The 22,676-nt window shown below is 38.2% G+C and overlaps 1 protein-coding gene across 1 annotated transcript; it reads left to right on the plus strand.

Moving 5' to 3' along the window:
- Positions 1-957: 957 nt before the first annotated feature.
- Positions 958-5,734, plus strand: LOC113347539. The gene is made up of 2 exons (XM_026591222.1): positions 958-2,835; positions 4,987-5,734. The coding sequence occupies exon 2, from the start codon at positions 5,106-5,108 to the stop codon at positions 5,508-5,510; it is 405 nt and encodes a 134-aa protein (XP_026447007.1). The 5' UTR covers positions 958-2,835; positions 4,987-5,105; the 3' UTR covers positions 5,511-5,734.
- Positions 5,735-22,676: the final 16,942 nt, after the last annotated feature.

Consider the following 22,676-nt stretch of genomic DNA (forward strand, 5'->3'; position numbering starts at 1 on the left):
ATATTATAAATTAACCTGAAATCGAATTTGGATTATATATATTGATAAAATAAATAGATAAAAAATCAGATGACTAAATTGTTTAAAATGACGTAAACTATTTATACATTTTACAACGTAAATTTATCAGACTTACACCAGTTACGATAAAAGTTTAGAGATTAATTAATCTTAATTAATACTTAGTTAGTCCAACACTAGGGAATAGTGAAGGTTGTGTTTTCTCTGTTCGTGGGAAGGCATTGTTGGGATTGGCCAACCTTGACAGGGCAACTGCATTCAGAGATGACCGATCATAGAAGTTTGGTATTATAACTCTTTAGGAAACCGATAGATAAAATTTCACTTAAAAAGATTCATAGGAATCTCCCTTGTAATTAAAATAGAAATTAGTTTGAGAAACTTAGACTTCCCTATTTGTTAGAATTTAAATTAGTATAATTGAACCTAGAGACACAAATTTTAGTTGCAGAAAGCAATATAGGTTTGTGCATTGTTTCTTGTTGTTAGTGCTTAGACAAGAGATGGGATTATTCTATAAGGTGGGGAGTTTTTGAAGACCAGAAGGATGGTTTGATTTTCGAGGATGAAAATGAATAAGGTGGGGAGAATATAAAGACCCTCAAGCTCGTCAACGTTATTAGACTAGTCAAAAGACGTCTTAGCCGCTAATTATTCGATAAGTGTAACTCGAACGTCAATTATTAGAAATTAATCTAAAAACTAGATACGAAATCGGTACCGTTATATAGAATTCATTCAAAATGGGATACTTGAACGTGTCATTCGGATACTGGACGAAGAAGATATCACCGGATGAGTATGAAGGGAAGATTAGTCATTTTATAGACAAACCGACTTGGCAGCCCTTATCCATGGCGTGGGTGTCTCAGTAATTTGGTCATCCTTATCTGCACCATTTCGAGAAGATAAACTCTCGTTTCTCTTTCTATTTCTCTTCATTCTTCTTCTTTCTTCTCTCTTCTTCTGTTATTCGCTTCTGGCGATTCTGCGAGTTTTCAGAGGCCGTGATAGTGAAGAGAAACTCAGGGGATACATTGGAGGTTGATTACTGGTGATAGTGTTAAGGTTGGTTTATTGTTGGATAAAGAAGAAATGACGAAATGAAGAGAATTAGAGTTAAGGTTCCTGAGAGATGGAATCGATTGAAGATTTATGAGATATAGAGGATGAAATTGAGTTCTTAATAGTGAAAGAATGAAGGGGTTGTTATGTAATTGAATTTCTGAAGTTGTTTTGATGAAGCATCATCGAATTAGGGTTTGTAAGAAATTCATAGAAACTTTAGAAGATGAAACCCATGTTTAAGAAAGGTGATTTGAATATGGGTATTGTGTTAATTTAACAGTTGAGGTGTTGATTTGTGGGTTGAGATAACCTCAGGTGAGTGAAGATTTTGGGAATTTGATGGTGATGTGCTGAGTCGATTCAGTCTAAAGAAGGGATTGATTTCAATTGGTGGAGAGAAGCTGTTCTGAGGTAATTATTCTTTTTAGTTAACTTAGTGATGTTTATATACATTCATTACTGAGTTATTGAACTTGTTAATTGATATAATAATTGAGATAGAATTATGTGTATGGAACTGGATGAGGAATTATGTTACAGTGGATGGATGTTTGAGGCAGCAAAGAGATGGAGATGGTGAGTATGGAGTTGGGTACTGTTGTAACTTGTTGAATGAGTGGTTGATTATTGAGGCTTTTATTGAGTGGCAAGCCTAGTCTGAGTTGTAAGAGTAATTAGGGTTTGATTATGACTCTCAAATGGAGTCTGGGGTGACAGTTAGGTGGTGGTGGTGTTGGAGTTGCAGAGAATGTGAATGGATAGACAGAGTGGCATTGTTTGTGTGGTTGAAATTGTAGAATTAAAGTTTATTGTACTGATGATAATTCAGTTAGGGAACTAGTCTTGCAGTTGATGATGGTGTGTCTGTATGTATGAGATTAAGGAAGGGTTGTCTGAGTTGGGATTGCAGATGGTTTGTTAGGTGCAGCTGTAGAGTAGGTTGACACTCTGGTTGTGGTTTGAGCATAGAATGGATGTTATAGAAGTGTATCTAGAAATGAAGTTGAGTTGATAGTTATATAGATAGCTGATAAGGATTTGCAGATGCTTGTGGTTGAAAATGAAATCTCACTGATGTTGAGACATGAGATAGGTTTGTTGTAAATGATGTTGCTGTTGGGATTCAGAATTGCCTGAGTTTGCAGAATTTCCTGAGTTGGTGATGTGGGCTTGAAAAGGTTGGATACAGAACAGTGGTTGGGATTTGGAGTTGTGTTTTATAATCACAGTCATGGGAAGGAGATGGTGTTGTTATATTTGATTGTGCAATGTACTGAGTTACATAGATTGCAGAAGGTTGAATGTGCGGGCAGTATAAGTAGTGAGATGAACTCAAATTGATGTAGGAGGTGAGGGAAGTGAAGTTAAGGATGGTGGACCTAAACTAAGTTTCAGCAGACATTTCAAGGTAGACTGTGTAGTGGTTAATGCAGAACTGAAGTTTTAGGTGATGCATTTTGATTAAGTTCAAAGTTTAGAGTCGCAGTTGTTTGAATTTGACTTGGCTGTGAACTGAAATGATAATTGCAGGTGAGGGGACAATTGATGATAATGAAGAGGTCATAGTGATGATTGCGTTGAGCTGAACTCAGTGAAGTTGTTTGTGATTTGTGTGGAACTCTTGGGGTTGTGTTTGGGTAGGCTGAGTTGAGTTGTATATATTGAGATTGATTTGAAGTTGGGAATGAGGGTTAGATGAAGGTGTTGAGTGAGTCTTTAACGGAAAGCTTGAAAATGCTATTGCAGGTAGGCTTAAATTACAGTTGTATTGAATTTGTATAATTCTGTTAGAATGAATTATTTATGCATGATCAAATGAATAGAATCAGGTTGGCTGTGTTCTTGTAATTGCAATATAATTAGGATGTTCGCCATCCCAGTCAGTTATTTAACTTAGCTGACTCGGTTCTTCTGACTGAGCCGGATCTGCTGACTCACCTGAATCAGTCTTGTAGACTGAGTTAACTCATTAAGTTCCCTATCTTGACCTGAGTTGGATCGTTGACCGATTCCAAGTTGACTCGTTTGACCATTTTTCTGGACTTTGACCTGACGTGGACTGTTTGTTGACCTTTGACCGTCTGATTGACTGTTAGAGACTGTTAGTGGAGTCAGATGGACTAGATCATAGGGTAAATGGGCTCGTCTAGTAGACTTGGGCTTAATACTAGTTGTGATATGTTGATGAGTTGGATCGCTTGTGGTCTGAATTAGTCTTTGATTTCTTTCACAAAGTTATAGATATTCATAAGACTTAGATAATGAACTATAGAAACAATCTAAGCGAACAAGTGTACCTTTAGATATGCTAAAGATAGATAAATAAAATGTCTAGAACCATAAATGAGTTTAGAAATATTAGTTAGACTTGTATTGTATGAGCCATTTTGGGCTAGTTTCTTAGACTTCTTGTGTGATTAACAATTATTTTATATTAACAACGATCGATTAAAGGATAAACCAGTGGATCGTGGATCTCGAGGTAGGTGTGGCTTGTCATCAAAAGGGGTGGAAATTTATATTTAACTCTTTTGTGATTATTGTTGTTTTCTCTTACCAAAGTTTATGTTTAACAAATCCATGCATTGTCTGATTGTGCTTTCCATGCATTGTTTAACTTTTAATTCGAAAGTTCTGTTATCTCTTTTAATCTTTCCATTGATTGGAAAGGAATTTTAATCCTCTGTTTGTCTCCATGAATTTTTTGGGAAATAAGAATTTCCATTTGATTGTTTGGAAATGAGAATTTCCATCCGTGGTATATAGGTTACTGCTCCTTCATTTATACCTACTTACTTTTATTGCAATAACTAGGTGTGGGACGAGTTCACCATGTAGCTATCTAGGTACGGGACGGGTCACCATTACTAGTAAATTGTTTGGAAGGAGTTAGATCCATATACATGATTGTTTACCTATGTGAAATTGGTTGCGATTTAGTGTTTAGGGAAAACATGAATCGTTTTCGAATCATTTCCAATGATTACTTTAAAGGTAAATGTTATTCCTACTGGGCACCCCTTTTAGGGATGTGTGCTCACCCTTTCCCATTTTCAGTTTCCGAGACAGATTAGAATTACGCAGCGATAGCTCTGAGAAGTTGACTTCGTTAGTTGGTTATATTCTGATATGTTTATTATGTTGTATATTAAAGTTGTAAACCTAATGATTATTGTATATGTATCATTTGAGAGGAGTTCTTGTATATATATTTCTGAGCGGGGTTAGTTTTGGGTTAAGTTTTTGTAGCAGATTTCTTAATTGAAAGTTTAAGTATTTGTTTTAGATTCGTAATGCCTCTTTATTTTGTTAATCTTTTGGATTAGTCAGCTGCTAGTTTAGGGGACGCTACAGTTATGGTTTGGGTGTTTTGGCCTTCACTACCTTAAGGAGCTTAGTAAAGATATTGTATGTTTTTTTTCAAGCGTTTGAAGAATTGCTTAGTTAGTAATGATGCTGGTAGTGGTGTAGGTAGTTTTATTTTCATATGCTATTCAGATAAGGGTTGGCGCTCAGCTGCCAACTAAAAAATCTAGTGTTGATAAATAATAATTAAAATATTATTTATAAATTAAACGGTTAATATTTCATCACATAAATTTTTAAAGAGTGAGACCTCTATATTGTAGGAGATGGTTTCTTAGTTACGGGGTCCTGTATTTACTATATGTACAAATTATTGTAAGGGGGATTTTGTGTTTCCCCCAAAAGAGATACCTAATTTACATTTCCCCCATTTTAAACTATTATTAGGTGAGACCCCCTTTAACCTGGATGCGCCGTGACTGCTCAGTTATGTTAGCACGGGTAGTACACGCGTCAAAATAAATAAATAAATAAATAAAACTCCTTTTCTCAAACACCGTCATTAAAGATCTCCTGTGAATTGATTTTTAGGAGATGATTTAGGAATCTGAAACAGTAAAAGAACACGAAGTATTATTGATGACCATTTTCAGAAGACTACAACAAGGAAGAAATGGGTCACGGTTTCAGAAGACTACAACAAGGAAGAAATGGCTCAAGCCAAACTTGAGCAGGCTAAGGCTGAGCTCCAAATTATGCGAGATCGCATCAAAGAGAAGAACATACAGGCTGAAGGTTCTTGCATCAAAGAGAAGAACATACAGGTTGAAGGTTCTGGGACCGCCGATGGGACAAAGGCTACAATCGAAGAGGCTACTCATACTATGCAATGCAGGAACAACATTGTAGTGGAGGAAACTAATAAACTCGAATGGGGGGCTGCCAAAGATGAGGAAGATCGCCTGAAAAAGGAACAAGCAGCGAAGAAGAAGGCCGAGCTTCTGGCAGGCAAGAAGGCCCCGAAGAAAACATCAAAAAATAAGAAACAACAAGCTAAGGCTGTCCAAGAAGATGACAAGGGTCCAGCAAACCCTTCTGATAATTTGATTACTTAATGTTTGTAGTTTGGTCATGCAGGCCTGTCTGCTGTCTTTTGTCCTCTTCGTTTTATCTGAAGTAAGGTCGTCTCTCTGTAGGACTGGCATCTTGTTTTTTTTGCTTCATGTAGGCTCTTCTGCGTTTGGCTTTTGGCTAAAGGCTAAAGAGACCTATCCTTTTGTGTTTGTGCTTTTTATTCAATCCATTCTTTGACCGAGTAAAAAGAAAGTGTTCTTGAGCCGCCGAGCCGGGAATGACAGAGAAGAACTAGAATTCTGTATTTCAGTGATTGCATAAGCTAAGAAACAATGGGTTCGTATCGATTTTAATTTGGCAGCAAAGCAATCGAGTTTTTTTTTTTTTGGTAATACGTGAAACCAAGAAACTAGAGAAGAAGATAGGATGATGTTGATATATGATTGAGAATGAATGATATGGATTTATGGGTATGTTTTAAATTGATGTCCTGCAGGGAAGGAGATAATAGGTTAGATATCAATAACGAAGGCATCTCTGGTTCATCATCAAAATGCACACAAGGTGCTTGTGGAAAATCCTGAGTGATATTTTCTCACTACTTCATACTCTATTGCTACTGATTTATTCTGTATTGGATTTTGGTGAGTCTTCGCAATGGATTAGGACATGTTGATATTAAGAAGAATACATAACAAGGACAAGAAATCTAAATATGTAACCTCATATTATCTTCATTATGTCATTAATGGCGTACTTTTTATAAATTATTAGCATGGGAGATGCTACTGCTATTAATGACGGACTTTGTTAGAGAAGAAAGTTTCTGCAACACACAGACAATAGGAATCCGGGACTGCTCGTCTTCCAACACTTGTATTTATCAATCATTAGTACAAAACAACGCTAGGCTAAGTTTGTCTGTGTTAGTGGTGGTCAGGATTTGTCCGGACAAAGATAAATCAAGGGTTGTGGTTCTCCTAACCACCCCCTACAACTCGCACGCATGGCATTAATTCCAATATAATGAATGAAAAATGAATAATAAAGTCAATATATGGATTTGGATTTTCAAAAATTGTATGGATTTTCAAAAATTGTAACAGAGAGGTTTGAACTCATGACCTATTATGTCATAAGAGTGGCCTCTAACCAGTGTTCCACCTTGGTTGGAATTAATAGAAAAGATAAATCAACGGTGGTGGTTTGTTCAACTTAAATATCATAATTTCTTTGTTAATTAGTGTTTCACTAATTGCACATAATAAATAATTTATTCATTATAAAGTGTTCTTTAATTAGTGTTTCACTAATTGCTCATAATAAATGACTAATCATTTGTTAATTATAAATGTTTTCTTAATTAATAGAGAGGCAAACAAAGTCGATAATTACACTGGGTGTGGTGGAAGCCTAGACATTTTAATTATAATATTAATCAATTATAATATTAATTAATTATAATATTTATTTTTATTAATAAGTAATTTTGATAAATAATATCAATAGACATTTTTGGCGACAATGAGTAGTAGAAAAGGTGGAGGCCGAAAGATTAGTGGTGGTTAGGGGCGGAGTCAAGCACAATTATATTTATTTTTGTTCTTTTATCGTAAAATGAGATACAAAGTACATTTTTCACATGTATCCAACTTGCCAAGAATTTTTTCTCCCTCTTTCCTCAAAATCCTGGCTCCGCCCCTGATTTGTGGTGGAAGAAGTAGTGACGGTGAGTGATGGACAATATTAATTTTATGTTGTCGTTAAAACATCGATAACATCGTAGTGTGGAAGATGTGGTTGGTTGTTTTTAACAACTTTTGATAAATGAATGTACCATATATTTCAGGGATGATATCATACAAGACAATATTTTCATGATCGTAGTTGGATCACCCAAATGGTACCCCTGTTATCTTTGGTACTATATCGTATAAATCATGATTTTTTAATGTTAAAGTAAAATTGATTGCAATATAAAAAAGAATATATACACGGAAAAAAATAATGAAACTAATCAATTGACGATAATTTTGATAGGCGCCAAATATTGCATTATTTATCATCGTTTTATTGGCACTTATCCCATTTTGCATACCATAATTCCCCCTTTTGTAATGAATTTTGTATTTTACTCTCCTCAAGGATAATTACTTAATGTTGTTTAATTTTGTATTTTTAGGTACCAAATAAAGACTAGATGAGTTGCGGAGCCAAAAGAGCAAAGACACGGGAGAAAGCCGGTGGAATCTCTAGCGGAAAAGAAGTGAAGATTGTGTTATGGAAGACTCAAGGATAAAAATGGGCTTAAAAAGGAAGAAATTGTTCTTAAAGAAGAAGTGGGCTCAAGATTTCCTAAGCCCAAATCCAATTCCTAAGCCCAAATCCAATTCCTAAACCCAAATCCATATCCTAAACCCAAAATTCAATACCCAACCCCGTTTTCCTTCTTAACCGTAAGATTGGATCCATTCCATCATCCAACGGTCGCTGCGTCATCATGCATCAGATTTCGATGCACCTTACCAACACTACAGCACCTAACTCCATCTTGAGCCGTTAGTTTCGTCGTATTTTTGCATCCAACGGTCGCTCCTCGCTCCCTTCCATCTCGCCGTTAGATCGATCTATCATTTCCGCATCACACGGCTCAGCTTCGCGAAACATCGAGATTTGATGAGTCCGCTCAACACCCAAACAACCAAATACCTATACCCGCAAAACAAACACACCCTTCTTCCCAAATCCATCGACTCCATCTTCTCCATTCCTCTACAGCGACGCTCCCCCAAATCACTCCACCGTCATCTCCCCCCAAATCACTCCACCATCTTCTCCCCCCAAATCATTCAACCATCACCACTCGAGCCATCATCACTTAGACCTACTTTTCTAGCCACTTATTACATCACCTCCTAATCGTTTCATCTCACAGGAATCCTAGGTTAGGAGTTGATGAAATAGGTGAGGTTAGAGGATAAATCGAAGGCATGGGTAGCATCAGCAGACGACAAGGAAGCATGGGTGAAAGTTCTCGAGTAGTTTTCAATGTATGAGGTGATTTAATCTCACTTTTTGTCAGAACCCTAGTTCACTGTTTTGGGGGATTTTAGGTTAAAATTTATTGTTTGTATAAATAGATGGGTGGGTGTGTAATAGAAGGGGATCTCTGGACTAGCCAGTAGAGAATGGAAACAAATTTATTTTGATGCAATTCCAATTTCAGTTCTTCTTATGCAGTTAACAGTGAATGTGTGCATGTTGTTTTCAATTATCTTGAATGTTGAATGTTGCTTGAATTATCATACTCAATGAATGTTATTGCTAGTTACATGTTTAGCATGAGCTAAACTGCATTAGGCTGAGGCTCAAATGAAGCCTAGTGCATTGTCAAATGGTGAATTGCTAGGATAGTTATCCTGATGTCTGTTTTGATTGAGAAATGGGAAGAGATTGATGCTCATAGTGCCTGTGATTGATTGTTCTGTCAAAAGACAGTCAATGCTAGGGGCAAACTAGTGAGCAAATTAGTTTTCCTCCCATTCTAGATGTATGCATAGGATATTCAACTCAACCTAGGATCACATTGTTTGGCTAGGACACAAAGGTGGATTCTAAGCCTTAGCTTAGACCACAATACCTTATTTCAGTCACTTACAATTTCAGTCTTGTTTTGCTTCCTGTTCAGTTTATCTCCTTACCTGTTTGCTTGTTTAATTTCTTGTATTTTGAAGCCTGTTGTGCATTGAAATCAGTGCACAAACTCACCCCTGCCCTTGGCTCACAGCCTTGGTTCCATGCTGTTTTGTCATCTTTGCTTTGTTAACTGTTTTGGTTCTTTGCAATTGCCATATTACTTTGCCTTGCTCACTGCCATAGTGCCTTGTCTCCATTGCTAGCTTAGGAAAATTTCTTGTATGCTCCCACTCCCTGTGGACTAATCCCTTGCTTACTCTCTATACTAAAACTTGGCCTTGTATACTTGCAAGTCTTTTGTGTGTCGTTTCCAAGCACACCAAGTTTTTGGCGCCGCTGCCGGGGAGTGGTGCTGCCATCTGCTGATTTCCTTTGCTGTCTTTCATCTACCATTGCATCTCTGTCAAGATCATTGCAGCTTCTGCCTTGCAATCATTGCACACTGATTTTGCAATCTTTGCACAAGATCATTGCAGAGTTGTCTGAGATCATTGCACTCTTGTTCACTTGCAGGTGCCACTGAGTTGCTGCTGCTGCTGAAACCTTGTCTGTTGCTGTTGCTGCAGCTGGGACTGGTGAGTTTCTGCTGCTGTTGAACCTGGCCAAGGAAGCTGCTGCTGCTGCCAGACCAAGCCCAAAGCTAGTGCATCTCTGCCGCTGGGCTGTGCTGCTGTTGCTCCTGGGCTGCTGCATCTCAACAAGTTGCTGGGCTCGTCCAACTGAGGTGGGCTTCGTTGCTGTTGCTTCTGCTGGGCTGCTAAACCCAACTGCTGTTGCTGGGCTTGCTGCGTGAGCTACTTAGGACGATCCTAAAGCCCAACTGGGCTGTGCAACTAAAAGGGGACCAAAAGCCTATTTTTGGGCTTCCCTCCAAAAATCAAGTAAGCCTAACCCATGAGTTAACCCACTTGGGCCTCATTTAAATTCAAATTCGGGCTTGTAATAATTAATTTAATTATTTAGTTGGGATTGTAATAATTTTTATTTTTCCTTTATTTTCTTTTTCTTTTTCTTTGGGACTGTAATTATTTTTTGTCTTTATTTTTCTTTTATTTTTGTTTTTCTTTTTCTTTTATGGGCTTGTCTTAATTATTATTATTGTTTTTATTTTCTTTTATGGGTTGTGCTAATCTATGCTAGGTTTAGTTCAAATTTTTTTTTTTCCAAAGCCCAATTTTAAACCAAAAACAAAATCCCTTATTAAAACCAAAACCCATTCAAAACCAAATCTTCGTAACCCTTGTGGGCCAAATTGTTTCCGATTGCTCTGTCTGACCAACATGTTAGTTGAGGTACCTACAAGGACATGACTGTGACCTATAGAGACCAAACAAACAGACTTGTTAGAATTAATCAAGAAGAACCTATCGAAATTCTGAGTTCTGAGGTAGACAGCCCAGATCAAACCGAAACAATGGGAGAACCCCGTACCCTCAAGGATTATATGTACCCAACTAGAGCCAGTCAACCTTCTTGTATTGTGCTACCCGAGGATAATGGCCATTATGAGCTGAAATCGAGCACAATACAGATGCTTCCTATTTTTAGAGGTGTTGAGAATGAAAACCCGTACCACCACGTGAGAGAATTCGAGGAAATTTGTGGAACTCTGCGTTTCACTCAAATGTCCGACGAAACCCTAAAGTTAAGGCTCTTTCCTTTCTCCCTGAAAGATAAAGCAAAGGCATGGCTTTATGCTTTACAGCCTCAATCCATCATGACATGGGATGACCTCATAAAGGAGTTTTTCAAAAAGTTTTTCCCGAATCACAAGACTGCGACAATTCGTCAAAGTCTGAATAGCTTTGTGCAATTAGAGGGTGAGACCTTAGCTAGATACTTGGAGAGATTCAATGAATTATTGCTCCAATGTCCCCATCATGGTTTTGAAAAATGGAGACTTGTGCAAATTTTGTATGAAGGTCTAGATGTGTCCACCCGAACAACGGTTGAGTCGATGTGTAATGGTCTATTCGTAGACAAAATTGCTGATGCGTCTTGGGACTTCTTGATTGAAGTAGCCGAAAAGACGCAACAGTGGGAATCCATCCGTGAACCCAGAAAGACTACATCTGAAGCGAAGGCTTTTAGGATTGAAGCAGATTTCGAGGGAAGAGCAAACATGGCATCAATAGTTAGGAGATTAGAAGAGTTAGAACTACATAAAAATTCAAAACCTTCCACCACTACTCTCCGAGAACATGTCGCTTCGTCTGTATGTGCCGCTTGTAACGATCCCAACCATCAATTCCAAAATTGTCCCGATTTGCTTGCAGTCCAGGAATCTAGGCTTGAACAGGCACATGCCATGTTTCAAAAACAAGAACATAACCCCTATTCACAGACCTACAATCCAGGATGGAGAAACCACCCTAACTTTTCATGGTCAAAAGGACCCACTCAGGGAGGACCATCTCAACCCAATCAGAGCTATCAAAACAATCAGGGATATCAGAACAATCAAGGTTATCAACACCCGAGAAACCATCAACAACAATCAAACTCTCAACAACAATCATATCCTCAACACAATACCGACAAGAGATTATCCGCCCTAGAGGAAATGTTCCAGAGTCTGGTGCAAAGTCAGAAAAGTCTTGATCAAAAGATGGGTCAAATCTGTGATTCCATAGGTGAGAGAGAAAAGGGTAAACTTCCGAGCCAACCCCAACAAAATCCAAGGAGTGTATTTCAAACAGGCTCTTCATCCTGCAAGGAAACCTCTCCAGATCAAGTCCATGCCATTACCACCCTCCGAAGTGGTAAAGTCATTGAGAACAACGTGGGCGAACCTAATGAATCCGATACAAATTCCACGCTGTCTCCACAACCCCAGAAAACCAAAGAACCTGAGCAAGTTGAAAAGCCTGACAATTCTACCGCTATGAATGTCCCTTTGCCAACTCATTCTCCTGTTGCCCCATTTCCTCAAAGATTGATCTATCAACAGAAAAGTACCCATTACAATGAGATGTTAGATCTGTTCAAGAGAGTCAACATCAACATTCCTTTTCTTGAAGCAATCAAGCAAATCCCTGCTTATGCCAAATTCCTCAAAGACTTGTGTACTCAAAAGCGCAAGCTCAATGTGCACAAACGTGCTTTCTTAGCTGAGCAGGTGAGTTCCATCATTCTGAACAAAACTCCACCCAAGTTTAGGGATCCAGGATGTCCAACAATTTCTTGCACTATAGGAGAACACACGGTCAATAAAGCGTTATTAGACCTAGGTGCAAGTGTTAACCTACTGCCATATTCTGTTTATGAGCAGTTAGGTCTTGGGGAGTTGAAGCCAACATCTATCACTCTATAACTGGCAGACCGATCTGTCAATATTCCTCGTGGAGTGGTCGAAGACGTTTTGATCAAGGTTGACAAATTCTATTTTCCCGTAGACTTCATTGTCTTAGACACTCAACCTGTACAAAACCCAGACTGTCACATTCCTGTCATCTTAGGACGTCCTTTCTTGGCTACGTCCAACGCAATCATTAATTGTCGTAATGGAGTGTTGAAACTGTCTTTTGGCAACATGACGGTAGAATTGAATGTGTTCGATATTAGTCAACAACCTGTGAATCTTGATGATGATGATGTGCATGAAGTTAATATGATTGAAGGATTAATACAATATTCGTTGACTAACATTCTATCCGTCGACCCCTTTCAAGCATGTATGGAGAACTTTAACTCAGATTCCTATGATGATGCATACTGTAGTGACGTCATATCTCTGCTCGAATCTGTACCTCAAATGGACGTCACTGAAAGAAGATATGAAGTGGAACCACCCTTACTCTCTGATTCCAAGCTTGTTCCTTCCATTGTTGAGCCACCCAAGCTTGAATTGAAAACATTGCCTAGTACGTTGAAGTACGCATTCCTAGGTTCTTCTGATACTTTACCTGTCATTATTTCATCATGTTTAGACACGGAACAGGAAAGTAAGCTTTTAGAAGTACTTAAGGAACACAAAGAGGCCTTAGGATGGACCATCTCAGATCTCAAAGGAATTAGTCCCACCATTTGCATGCACCACATTAACCTTGAAGAGAATGCCAAACCATCGAGGGAAATGCAAAGGAGACTTAATCCTAACATGAGAGATGTAGTCAAAGGAGAGATCCTGAAACTGCTTGATGCGGGTATCATATACCCAATACCTGATAGCAAATGGGTTAGTCCCATTCAAGTTGTGCCTAAGAAGTCAGGCATTACTGTAGTTCAGAACGACAAGAATGAATTAGTCCCTACTCGTACAACCACAGGATGGCGAGTATGCATCGACTACAGGAAGTTGAACACAGTAACAAGGAAGGATCACTTCCCGCTCCCTTTCGTTGACCAAATGCTAGAACGTGTGTCTGGACACAGTCACTACTGTTTTCTAGATGGCTTTTCCGGTTATAACCAAATTCACATTGCTCCGGAAGATCAGGAAAAAACTACATTCACGTGTCCATTTGGGACGTTTGCTTATAGACGTATGCCCTTCGGGTTGTGTAATGCACCTGCTACTTTTCAGCGTTGCATGATGAGCATTTTTTCTGACATGATAGATAGTTTTCTCGAGATCTTTATGGATGATTTCTCTGTTTTTGGTTCCTCGTTTGACGAATGTTTGAAGCATCTTGCCCTCGTGATATCCAGATGTAAAGAAAAGAACCTTGTTCTAAATTGGGAAAAATGCCATTTTATGGTGAATTCAGGAATAGTTCTAGGACACATCATCTCAGAAAAAGGAATTGAAGTGGATAAAGCTAAAGTTGACCTCATTCAACATCTACCACAACCTCGCTCTGTGAAGGAGATCAGATCATTTCTATGTCATGCTGGTTTTTACCGGCGATTCATCAAAGATTTCAGCAAAATCTCCAGACCTCTGTGCAGTCTTCTCTCCAAAGATGTTGCCTTCAATTTCGATGCTGCTTGTGTGAAGGCATGGGAGGAATTAAAAACCCTTCTCACCACCGCTCCTATAGTCCGACCACCCGATTGGAAGCTTCCGTTCGAACTTATGTGTGATGCCTCTGATTATGCTGTTGGTGCTGTTTTAGGACAGCGAGTTGATAGACTACCATATGTGATATACTATGCTAGCAAAACCCTTAATGATGCCCAACTCAATTATTCAACTACCGAGAAGGAATTGCTTGCCGTCGTTTTCGCATTAGACAAGTTTAGATCTTATCTGATAGGGTCTAAGATCATCATATACACAGACCATGCGGCTTTGAAGTATCTTCTTTCCAAGAAGGATGCTAAAGCTCGCCTTATTCGATGGATACTATTATTACAGGAATTCGATCTCGAAATCCGTGATAAGAAAGGTTGTGAGAATGTGGTTGTTGATCATTTGTCTAGATTAACTTTAGAGTCTATTGATGAATTTGAGCTGATTAGAGAATCATTCCCAGATGAACATCTGATGTCTATCTCAGACCTTCCTTGGTTTGCTGATATTGTTAACTACCTCGCTACAGGTAGGATGCCCTCACGTTGGTCGAGACAAGACCGCTCTAAATTCCTGGATGAAGTTAAACATTTCCTTTGGGATGACCCATATTTGTTTAAGTACTGCGCAGACCAAATCATTAGGAAATGTGTCCCCAACACCGAACAGAAAGATGTGATATCTTTCTGTCATGACCAAGCATGTGGAGGGCATTTTAGTGCCAAGAAAACCGCTGCGAAGATCTTGCAGTGTGGGTTCTATTGGCCATCGTTGTTCAAGGACTGCCATGATTACTTTGTTGCTTGTGAACGTTGTCAGAAGCTGGGAAGCATTTCAAGGAGAAACATGATGCCATTGAATCCTATTCTGATTGTTGAGATTTTTGATGTTTGGGGGATCGACTTCATGGGTCCATTTCCATGTCTGACAGCAAGTTGTACATCTTAGTCGCCGTTGACTACGTCTCCAAGTGGGCAGAAGCCATCGCAACCAGAACAAATGACCACAAGGTGGTACTTTCCTTTTTAAAGGAAAACATATTTTCACGTTTTGGTACCCCTAGAGCTATAATCAGTGACGGTGGCTCACATTTCTGCAATAGGCACTTCGAGTTTTTAGTACGCAAGTATGGAATGACTCACAAGGTTGCTACTCCGTACCACCCTCAGACCAGTGGACAAGTGGAAGTATTTGATAGGGAAATCAAGCACATTCTAGAAAAGACGGTTAACCCGTCTAGGAAAGATTGGTCAATAAGATTGAATGATGCTTTGTGGGCCTATAGAACAGCGTATAAGACACCAATTGGCATGTCCCCCTATCGTTTAGTGTATGGAAATCCGTGCCATCTTCCTGTGGAGTTAGAACATCGAGCTTATTGGGCAATTAAGCAACTGAACTTTTCTCTGGACGAAGCTGGAATTCAACGGAAACTTCAACTCAACGAGTTGGAAGAATTGAGAAATGAGGCTTATGACAGTGCCAGGTTATATAAGCAGAAGATGAAGATATTTCATGACAAGCGTATTCTACGCAAATCCTTCACTCCTGGTCAGAAAGTCTTGCTGTATGACTCCCGATTACATCTTTTTCCAGGAAAACTGCGTTCCAGATGGAAGGGTCCGTACCTAGTACGCACAGTTTTTCCTCATGGAGCTGTAGAGCTGGAGGATATTTCCAACAAGAACGTTTTCAAAGTCAACGGGCAGAGATTAAAGCCATTCCTTGAGCCATTTCCACCCGACATTGAAACAACCAACCTGGAAGACCCGGTCTATGTGGACTAAACTGGTCCACTCTTTCCCTAAATAACCAAAAAGTTTTCACTCCCGACAAAATCAAATTTTTCCCAAAAAGTCCAATCCCATTAAAAACCAAAATTTTCTTGTAGATAATGTGTTAGTTAAATTTCCTTTTGTATATATTTTGTGCTCATCCATTGTGACTCCGAATATGTTGGAGTTTTGCCTTGGATAACGGAGTTTTAATTCTGCTTTCGCCGAAATCGGGTATTCTCTCTCCTTTTACTCTACTCAGCATGTCCCTTTCCATATGTTGTATTTTAATTCCTTCCATATTTTTAAACATTGAGGACAATGTTTAGTTTAGGTTTGGGGGTATGGAATGGATACCATGATAATATGCTATAATTGAAAACGAACTCCTTCTTCTTTTGAAAAAATCGAAAAAATTCAAAAAAATTAAAAAATGAAAAATGAAAAATCATAAAAATGGAGCTCATTTACCTTGAAATGTTGACTCTTGTGCATATATGTAATTTTTAGGAGTCTTAGTCTAGATATTTAGGCACCCTGATTCTAGCACAATTCACATAGTGATAAGAAATTTGCACGTGCACGATCTACCAATACATGTATAGCCTCGATCTTCAAGGTGTTTGATAGGAAGTCACGATTGCCAATCACTTTAGAATACTGAACGAAACTTGACTAGCTTGTTCTTTGGTTGGTTGGGATAGAAGGTGGAGGTTACATTAAGAAAAACAACCATCGAATTTAACTGGGTGCATCAAAAAGGGCTACCTCTTGCAAAGTGTCATGTAATCTTTTGTTTCCTTTTGTATATATAAAAAAAAAATAAAAAAAATAAATAAAAAAAAAAATCAAGTATTTATCAATTCCATTCTCTCTTGTTCCAAAAATAAAAGAGAGTAGTCAATGTAAATAAGAGTCATGTAAAGAGTCATCTTTTGTTGTTTCATTGTAATAAGCAAGGAGGGTGCAAGCCATTGATGTACAACGCGAGTAATTGTGAAATACCTCCAACTCATTCACAATTCTCGTAAAGTCCGGACAGCTAGCTAGATTTCGACCTTGGTTCTTAGCCTGAGAAACTATCTCTTGGTGATTAGTAGTCATAACATCCGATCTTTCTTTACACATGTGTAGATACACTTTACACTCTTATCACATGTCTTTATTTGTTATCAGTGCTAGGATTGTGCCTTTGATAGCTAGATTGACATCTCCATTTTGCTGTGAGCTTAAACTGTCTTGCACATGTCACATTTGATGGAATCTGAGCTTATATTTTGACCTAGAACTTTGTAGGTACGTTCTAAGCAAACCTTCACGAGACTTCACTCGTCCACTAGGGACACTTAGTGGTTTAAAAGGCTTAGTGCATACGCTAAATGCATTCGAGAGACCAGCGACAGTGGTATAGGTAGGATTTCCTTAGTTTCTGTTTTACTTGAGGACAAGTAAAATTCAGATTTAGGGGTATTTGATAGGCGCCAAATATTGCATTATTTATCATCGTTTTATTGGCACTTATCCCATTTTGCATACCATAATTCCCCCTTTTGTAATGAATTTTGTATTTTACTCTCCTCAAGGATAATTACTTAATGTTGTTTAATTTTGTATTTTTAGGTACCAAATAAAGACTAGATGAGTTGCGGAGCCAAAAGAGCAAAGACACGGGAGAAAGCCGGTGGAATCTCTAGCGGAAAAGAAGTGAAGATTGTGTTATGGAAGACTCAAGGATAAAAATGGGCTTAAAAAGGAAGAAATTGTTCTTAAAGAAGAAGTGGGCTCAAGATTTCCTAAGCCCAAATCCAATTCCTAATCCCAAATCCAATTCCTAAACCCAAATCCATATCCTAAACCCAAAATTCAATACCCAACCCCGTTTTCCTTCTTAACCGTAAGATTGGATCCATTCCATCATCCAACGGTCGCTGCGTCATCATGCATCAGATTTCGATGCACCTTACCAACACTACAGCACCTAACTCCATCTTGAGCCGTTAGTTTCGTCGTATTTTTGCATCCAACGGTCGCTCCTCGCTCCCTTCCATCTCGCCGTTAGATCGATCTATCATTTCCGCATCACACGGCTCAGCTTCGCGAAACATCGAGATTTGATGAGTCCGCTCAACACCCAAACAACCAAATACCTATACCCGCAAAACAAACACACCCTTCTTCCCAAACCCATCGACTCCATCTTCTCCATTCCTCTACAGCGACGCTCCCCCAAATCACTCCACCATCTTCTCCCCCCAAATCACTCCACCATCTTCTCCCCCCAAATCACTCCACCATCTTCTCCCCCCAAATCATTCAACCATCACCACTCGAGCCATCATCACTTAGACCTACTTTTCTAGCCACTTTTTACATCACCTCCTAATAGTTTCATCTCACAGGAACCCTAGGTTAGGAGTTGATGAAATAGGTGAGGTTAGAGGATAAATCGAAGGCATGGGTAGCATCAGCAGACGACAAGGAAGCATGGGTGAAAGTTCTCGAGTAGTTTTCAATGTATGAGGTGATTTAATCTCACTTTTTGTCAGAACCCTAGTTCACTGTTTTGGGGGATTTTAGGTTAAAATTTATTGTTTGTATAAATAGATGGGTGGGTGTGTAATAGAAGTGGATCTCTGGACTAGCCAGTAGAGAATGGAAACAAATTTATTTTGATGCAATTCCAATTTCAGTTCTTCTTATGCAGTTAACAGTGAATGTGTGCATGTTGTTTTCAATTATCTCGAATGTTGAATGTTGCTTGAATTATCATACTCAATGAATGTTATTGCTAGTTACATGTTTAGCATGAGCTAAACTGCATTAGGCTGAGGCTCAAATGAAGCCTAGTGCATTGTCAAATGGTGAATTGCTAGGATAGTTATCCTGATGTCTGTTTTGATTGAGCAATGGGAAGAGATTGATGCTCATAGTGCCTGTGATTGATTGTTCTGTCAAAAGACAGTCAATTCTAGGGGCAAACTAGTGAGCAAATTAGTTTTCCTCCCATTCTAGATGTATGCATAGGATATTCAACTCAACCTAGGATCACATTGTTTGGCTAGGACACAAAGGTGGATTCTAAGCCTTAGCTTAGACCACAATACCTTATTTCAGTCACTTACAATTTCAGTCTTGTTTTGCTTCCTGTTCAGTTTATCTCCTTACCTGTTTTGCTTGTTTAATTTCTTGTATTTTGAAGCCTGTTGTGCATTGAAATCAGTGCACAAACTCACCCCTGCCCTTGGCTCACAGCCTTGGTTCCATGCTGTTTTGTCATCTTTGCTTTGTTAACTGTTTTGGTTCTTTGCAATTGCCATATTACTTTGCCTTGCTCACTGCCATAGTGCCTTGTCTCCATTGCTAGCTTAGGAAAATTTCTTGTATGCTCCCACTCCCTGTGGACTAATTCCTTGCTTACTCTCTATACTAAAACTTGGCCTTGTATACTTGCAAGTCTTTTGTGTGTCGTTTCCAAGCACACCAAATTTGTTCAATCTAAACCTCATACATGTCATTTGTGATTGAAAATTAGAATTGCGTCCAACAACCTACATGGGGTGGGCGGCAGTGACGATGGCAGTGGTGGAGTCAAAAATTTACATTGAGGAGGCCTACTTTTAAAAAAAAAAAAAAACATGTAAACTTTGGTGGACTAAACCATAAATATATATGGACAAAGTACTATTTATAAAATAAACTAAAAAATTTATGTAGTTATTAAAAATTTAAGGGGTTAGAGCCAGGTTAGTCAACCCTTGGCTCTGCCACTAGGTGGTGGTGGATAAAAAAGAATGGATTCATATGGTTTTATGGTGGTGGCGGGTATTGGTGAACAAAAACATATTATGCTAATTTCGCAACAAGGTAATATTCTATGGCTGTTCGAGAACACTCATGAGCTTAAGGACCAAATTTTTGGTAACTGTAAAAAGAGTTTCAGCTGTAACAATGGGTATCTTAAACTGCAGCTGGGACATGGTAGTTCTCAAACCCGAGAATTTCTGCTGGAGTTCGTGTACTCCTTCCATGAGCTTAAGTCCGCGAACCCAGTCCGCGAACTTGAGTAGGTTATATCTAAAACCGATTGTTCTTGAACTAATGTTTAAATAAACTAAGAAATGCTTTGGCAAACCGTGGCTATAAAGTTCATGAATCGATTCGAGTGAATCAAACCGATTTTGCTTCAATTGTGTCTTGTGTAGTTACATAAAATTTCCTTGCAATTGAACAACTCTCTAACTAGATCATTTGAGTCAGTTGAACTAGTTATGGTGAAGAAGAAAATGGTTGATATGAAGGTGATCATATGGCTAACCATTTGGTTGACTATTATTGAACCAACAAATGTTAATGTTTGGGTACGATTCATAAACCCAAAAATTGGACATTTCATTTGTGTGTAACAAGCTAAGTTTTCGATCCAACGGTTGAGAAATATTAGCTTGAATCTAACCAGGTTTTCATCTAACGGTGAATATTGAATGCTTTGTTACCAAGCTAACATTGATTGTAAACCCTGATTTGAAAGTGTATATAAGGGAGAACTCTAGCAACTGGGAAATCTAATCCCCACACCTCACGTGTGATACTAGTTTGCTAAGCTAGAGTCGATTCTCCTTTAACCTTTGGTTTTCTTCTTCTAAAACCAGGTTAACAACTTAAAGACTTCATTGGGATTGTGAAGTCACACCGATATTATTTTATCGTAGTTGTGTGATCTGATCTTGCTATTTCTATCGTTACGAGTTCGATTGTAATAATTGGCTCGAGATTTATAGAAAAGAAATCACAAACACTTCGCCTCATCGTTTGTGATTCCACAATATCTTTTTTCGCTGCATCGATTAAGATTATTGTGAGGTGATCAATAATACTAGGCTGTTCTTCAGGAATATAAGTTTGGGTTATTGATTGGTTCCTGTTCACCTTGATTTATCAAAAGACGGAACAAAACTCGCAGGTATATTCATGGGAGACGGATTTATCTATTACCGTAGACTTTTCTGTGTGAGACAGATTTTTTTATTAAAGTCTTCGACTTTGGGTCGTAGCAACTCTTAGTTATGGGTGAGATCAGCTAAGGGAATCAAGTGCGCAGTATCCTGTTCGGATCAGAGGCGTAGGGAGCATAATTGTACCTTGGATCAGTGTGAGATTGATTGGGATTCAACTACAGTCCATACCGAAGTTAGTTTGGAGTAGGCTAGTGTCTGTAGTGGCTTAATACAGTGTATATTCAATCTGGACTAGGTCCCGGGGTTTTTCTGCATTTGCGGTTTCCTCGTTAACAAAATTTCTGGTGTCTGTGTTATTTCTATTCTGCATTATATTTGTTTATATAATTGAAATAATATAGGTTGTGTGTTAGAATCGATCAATTGGAAATTTTACCTTTTGGTTGTTGATTGATATTGATTGATCCTTGGATATTGGTCTTTGGTACCATCCAAGTTATCTCTCTTTAATTGAGACTCGCAGTTTGCTTGAGTAAGATTAAATCGAGAGATTGAGATATAAACTCTTTGATATACTTTTCTCTAGATTGAGTTTGACTGTCTAGTTGATTCTCTAGAAAGTATATTAGAGTTTGTCCATACAGATTGCTAATCGAATTGTTGGGTGTGGTTTTTAGACCCCCGCTTTTTCACAAAGGCAATAGAAAAACCAACAAAGGGATCCGGTTACCATCAAATAAAGCCTTCATGTTGTATATACAGAAATAAATTGGTGGTCAATACTGGATAAAATTCCTCGAAACAATGTATGGATGTCTGCATTTATTAAACATATAATTTAAGCAGCAATAGCTTTAGCATTATGGCTTTTATTGTAAACTAAAATACCAAAGTGGAATAAGAAAATATTTGAAGGGGAAATATAAACTCACTCCAAGTCTGTTGTTTTTTGAACAACCACTGTAAGAACTGCAATCAACCCATAATATATTAATTCTTGTATCAATATGAACATTGAATTGAGGATACATTCCTTCTACCTAGGATCATACGCAAAGAGTTGCAAACTATTCAGCTAAGGCCTTCCTTGATTAACAACCTTAAATAGCATAAGAAAATCAGTAGAAACTCTAACTAACAGGAATGATCCAATGTAAGTTTCATGATTCAGGTGAAATTCAACATACCGTAATACCCAATACACCAGTGGAGATAGATGCAAGGCAACCACATTCCCCAATCAACATACCGTAATACCCAGTACACCAACGGATATAGATGTCAGACAACCATATTTCCCAGTTAAAACTTGAAAATCAAGAGTATGTTATAAGAATATTTGTCAAACAAACTGACATAGAAAACGCTACAGATGTTACAACACGTATGCAACATATCACAAAACAGTCCAAAAAATATGCTACATCGGGCTTGCAATCGTTGTAACCCCAGTACTATTGATTTTATTTCATACTTCATTGTGAAGCATACCACTTACATAATTATGCATCATATAACCTTTAATATATACGGCATAATTATTTCTTCTATTTCTCGATGAACATCTGTTAACTTAAAAGATTGTGTACCTTATTGTATCGGAGATGAAGTGATCAATCTCCTCAGTATTCTTTTGGAATTGAATGTTGAGCAGTGCATCCTCATATCTACATAAATAGAAAAGGAATTCGTCTCCATGAACTTTTTCTAGGTCATAGAAAGTCTATAAAACCATAATTAAGATAACCCTAAAAATAAAATAGAAAAAACTATACAATTAAGAGACACAAATTGAAATTTTCAAACTCTTACGCCGTCTCTAATATT

This window comes from Papaver somniferum, chromosome 2 (assembly GCF_003573695.1).
Source record: "Papaver somniferum cultivar HN1 chromosome 2, ASM357369v1, whole genome shotgun sequence".
Taxonomy (NCBI): Eukaryota; Viridiplantae; Streptophyta; class Magnoliopsida; order Ranunculales; family Papaveraceae; genus Papaver; species Papaver somniferum.

Bases quoted from the DNA above. Each gene is read 5' to 3' on its own strand.
- LOC113347539 (XM_026591222.1), top strand. From the start codon at position 5,106: ATGGCTCAAGCCAAACTTGAGCAGGCTAAGGCTGAGCTCCAAATTATG.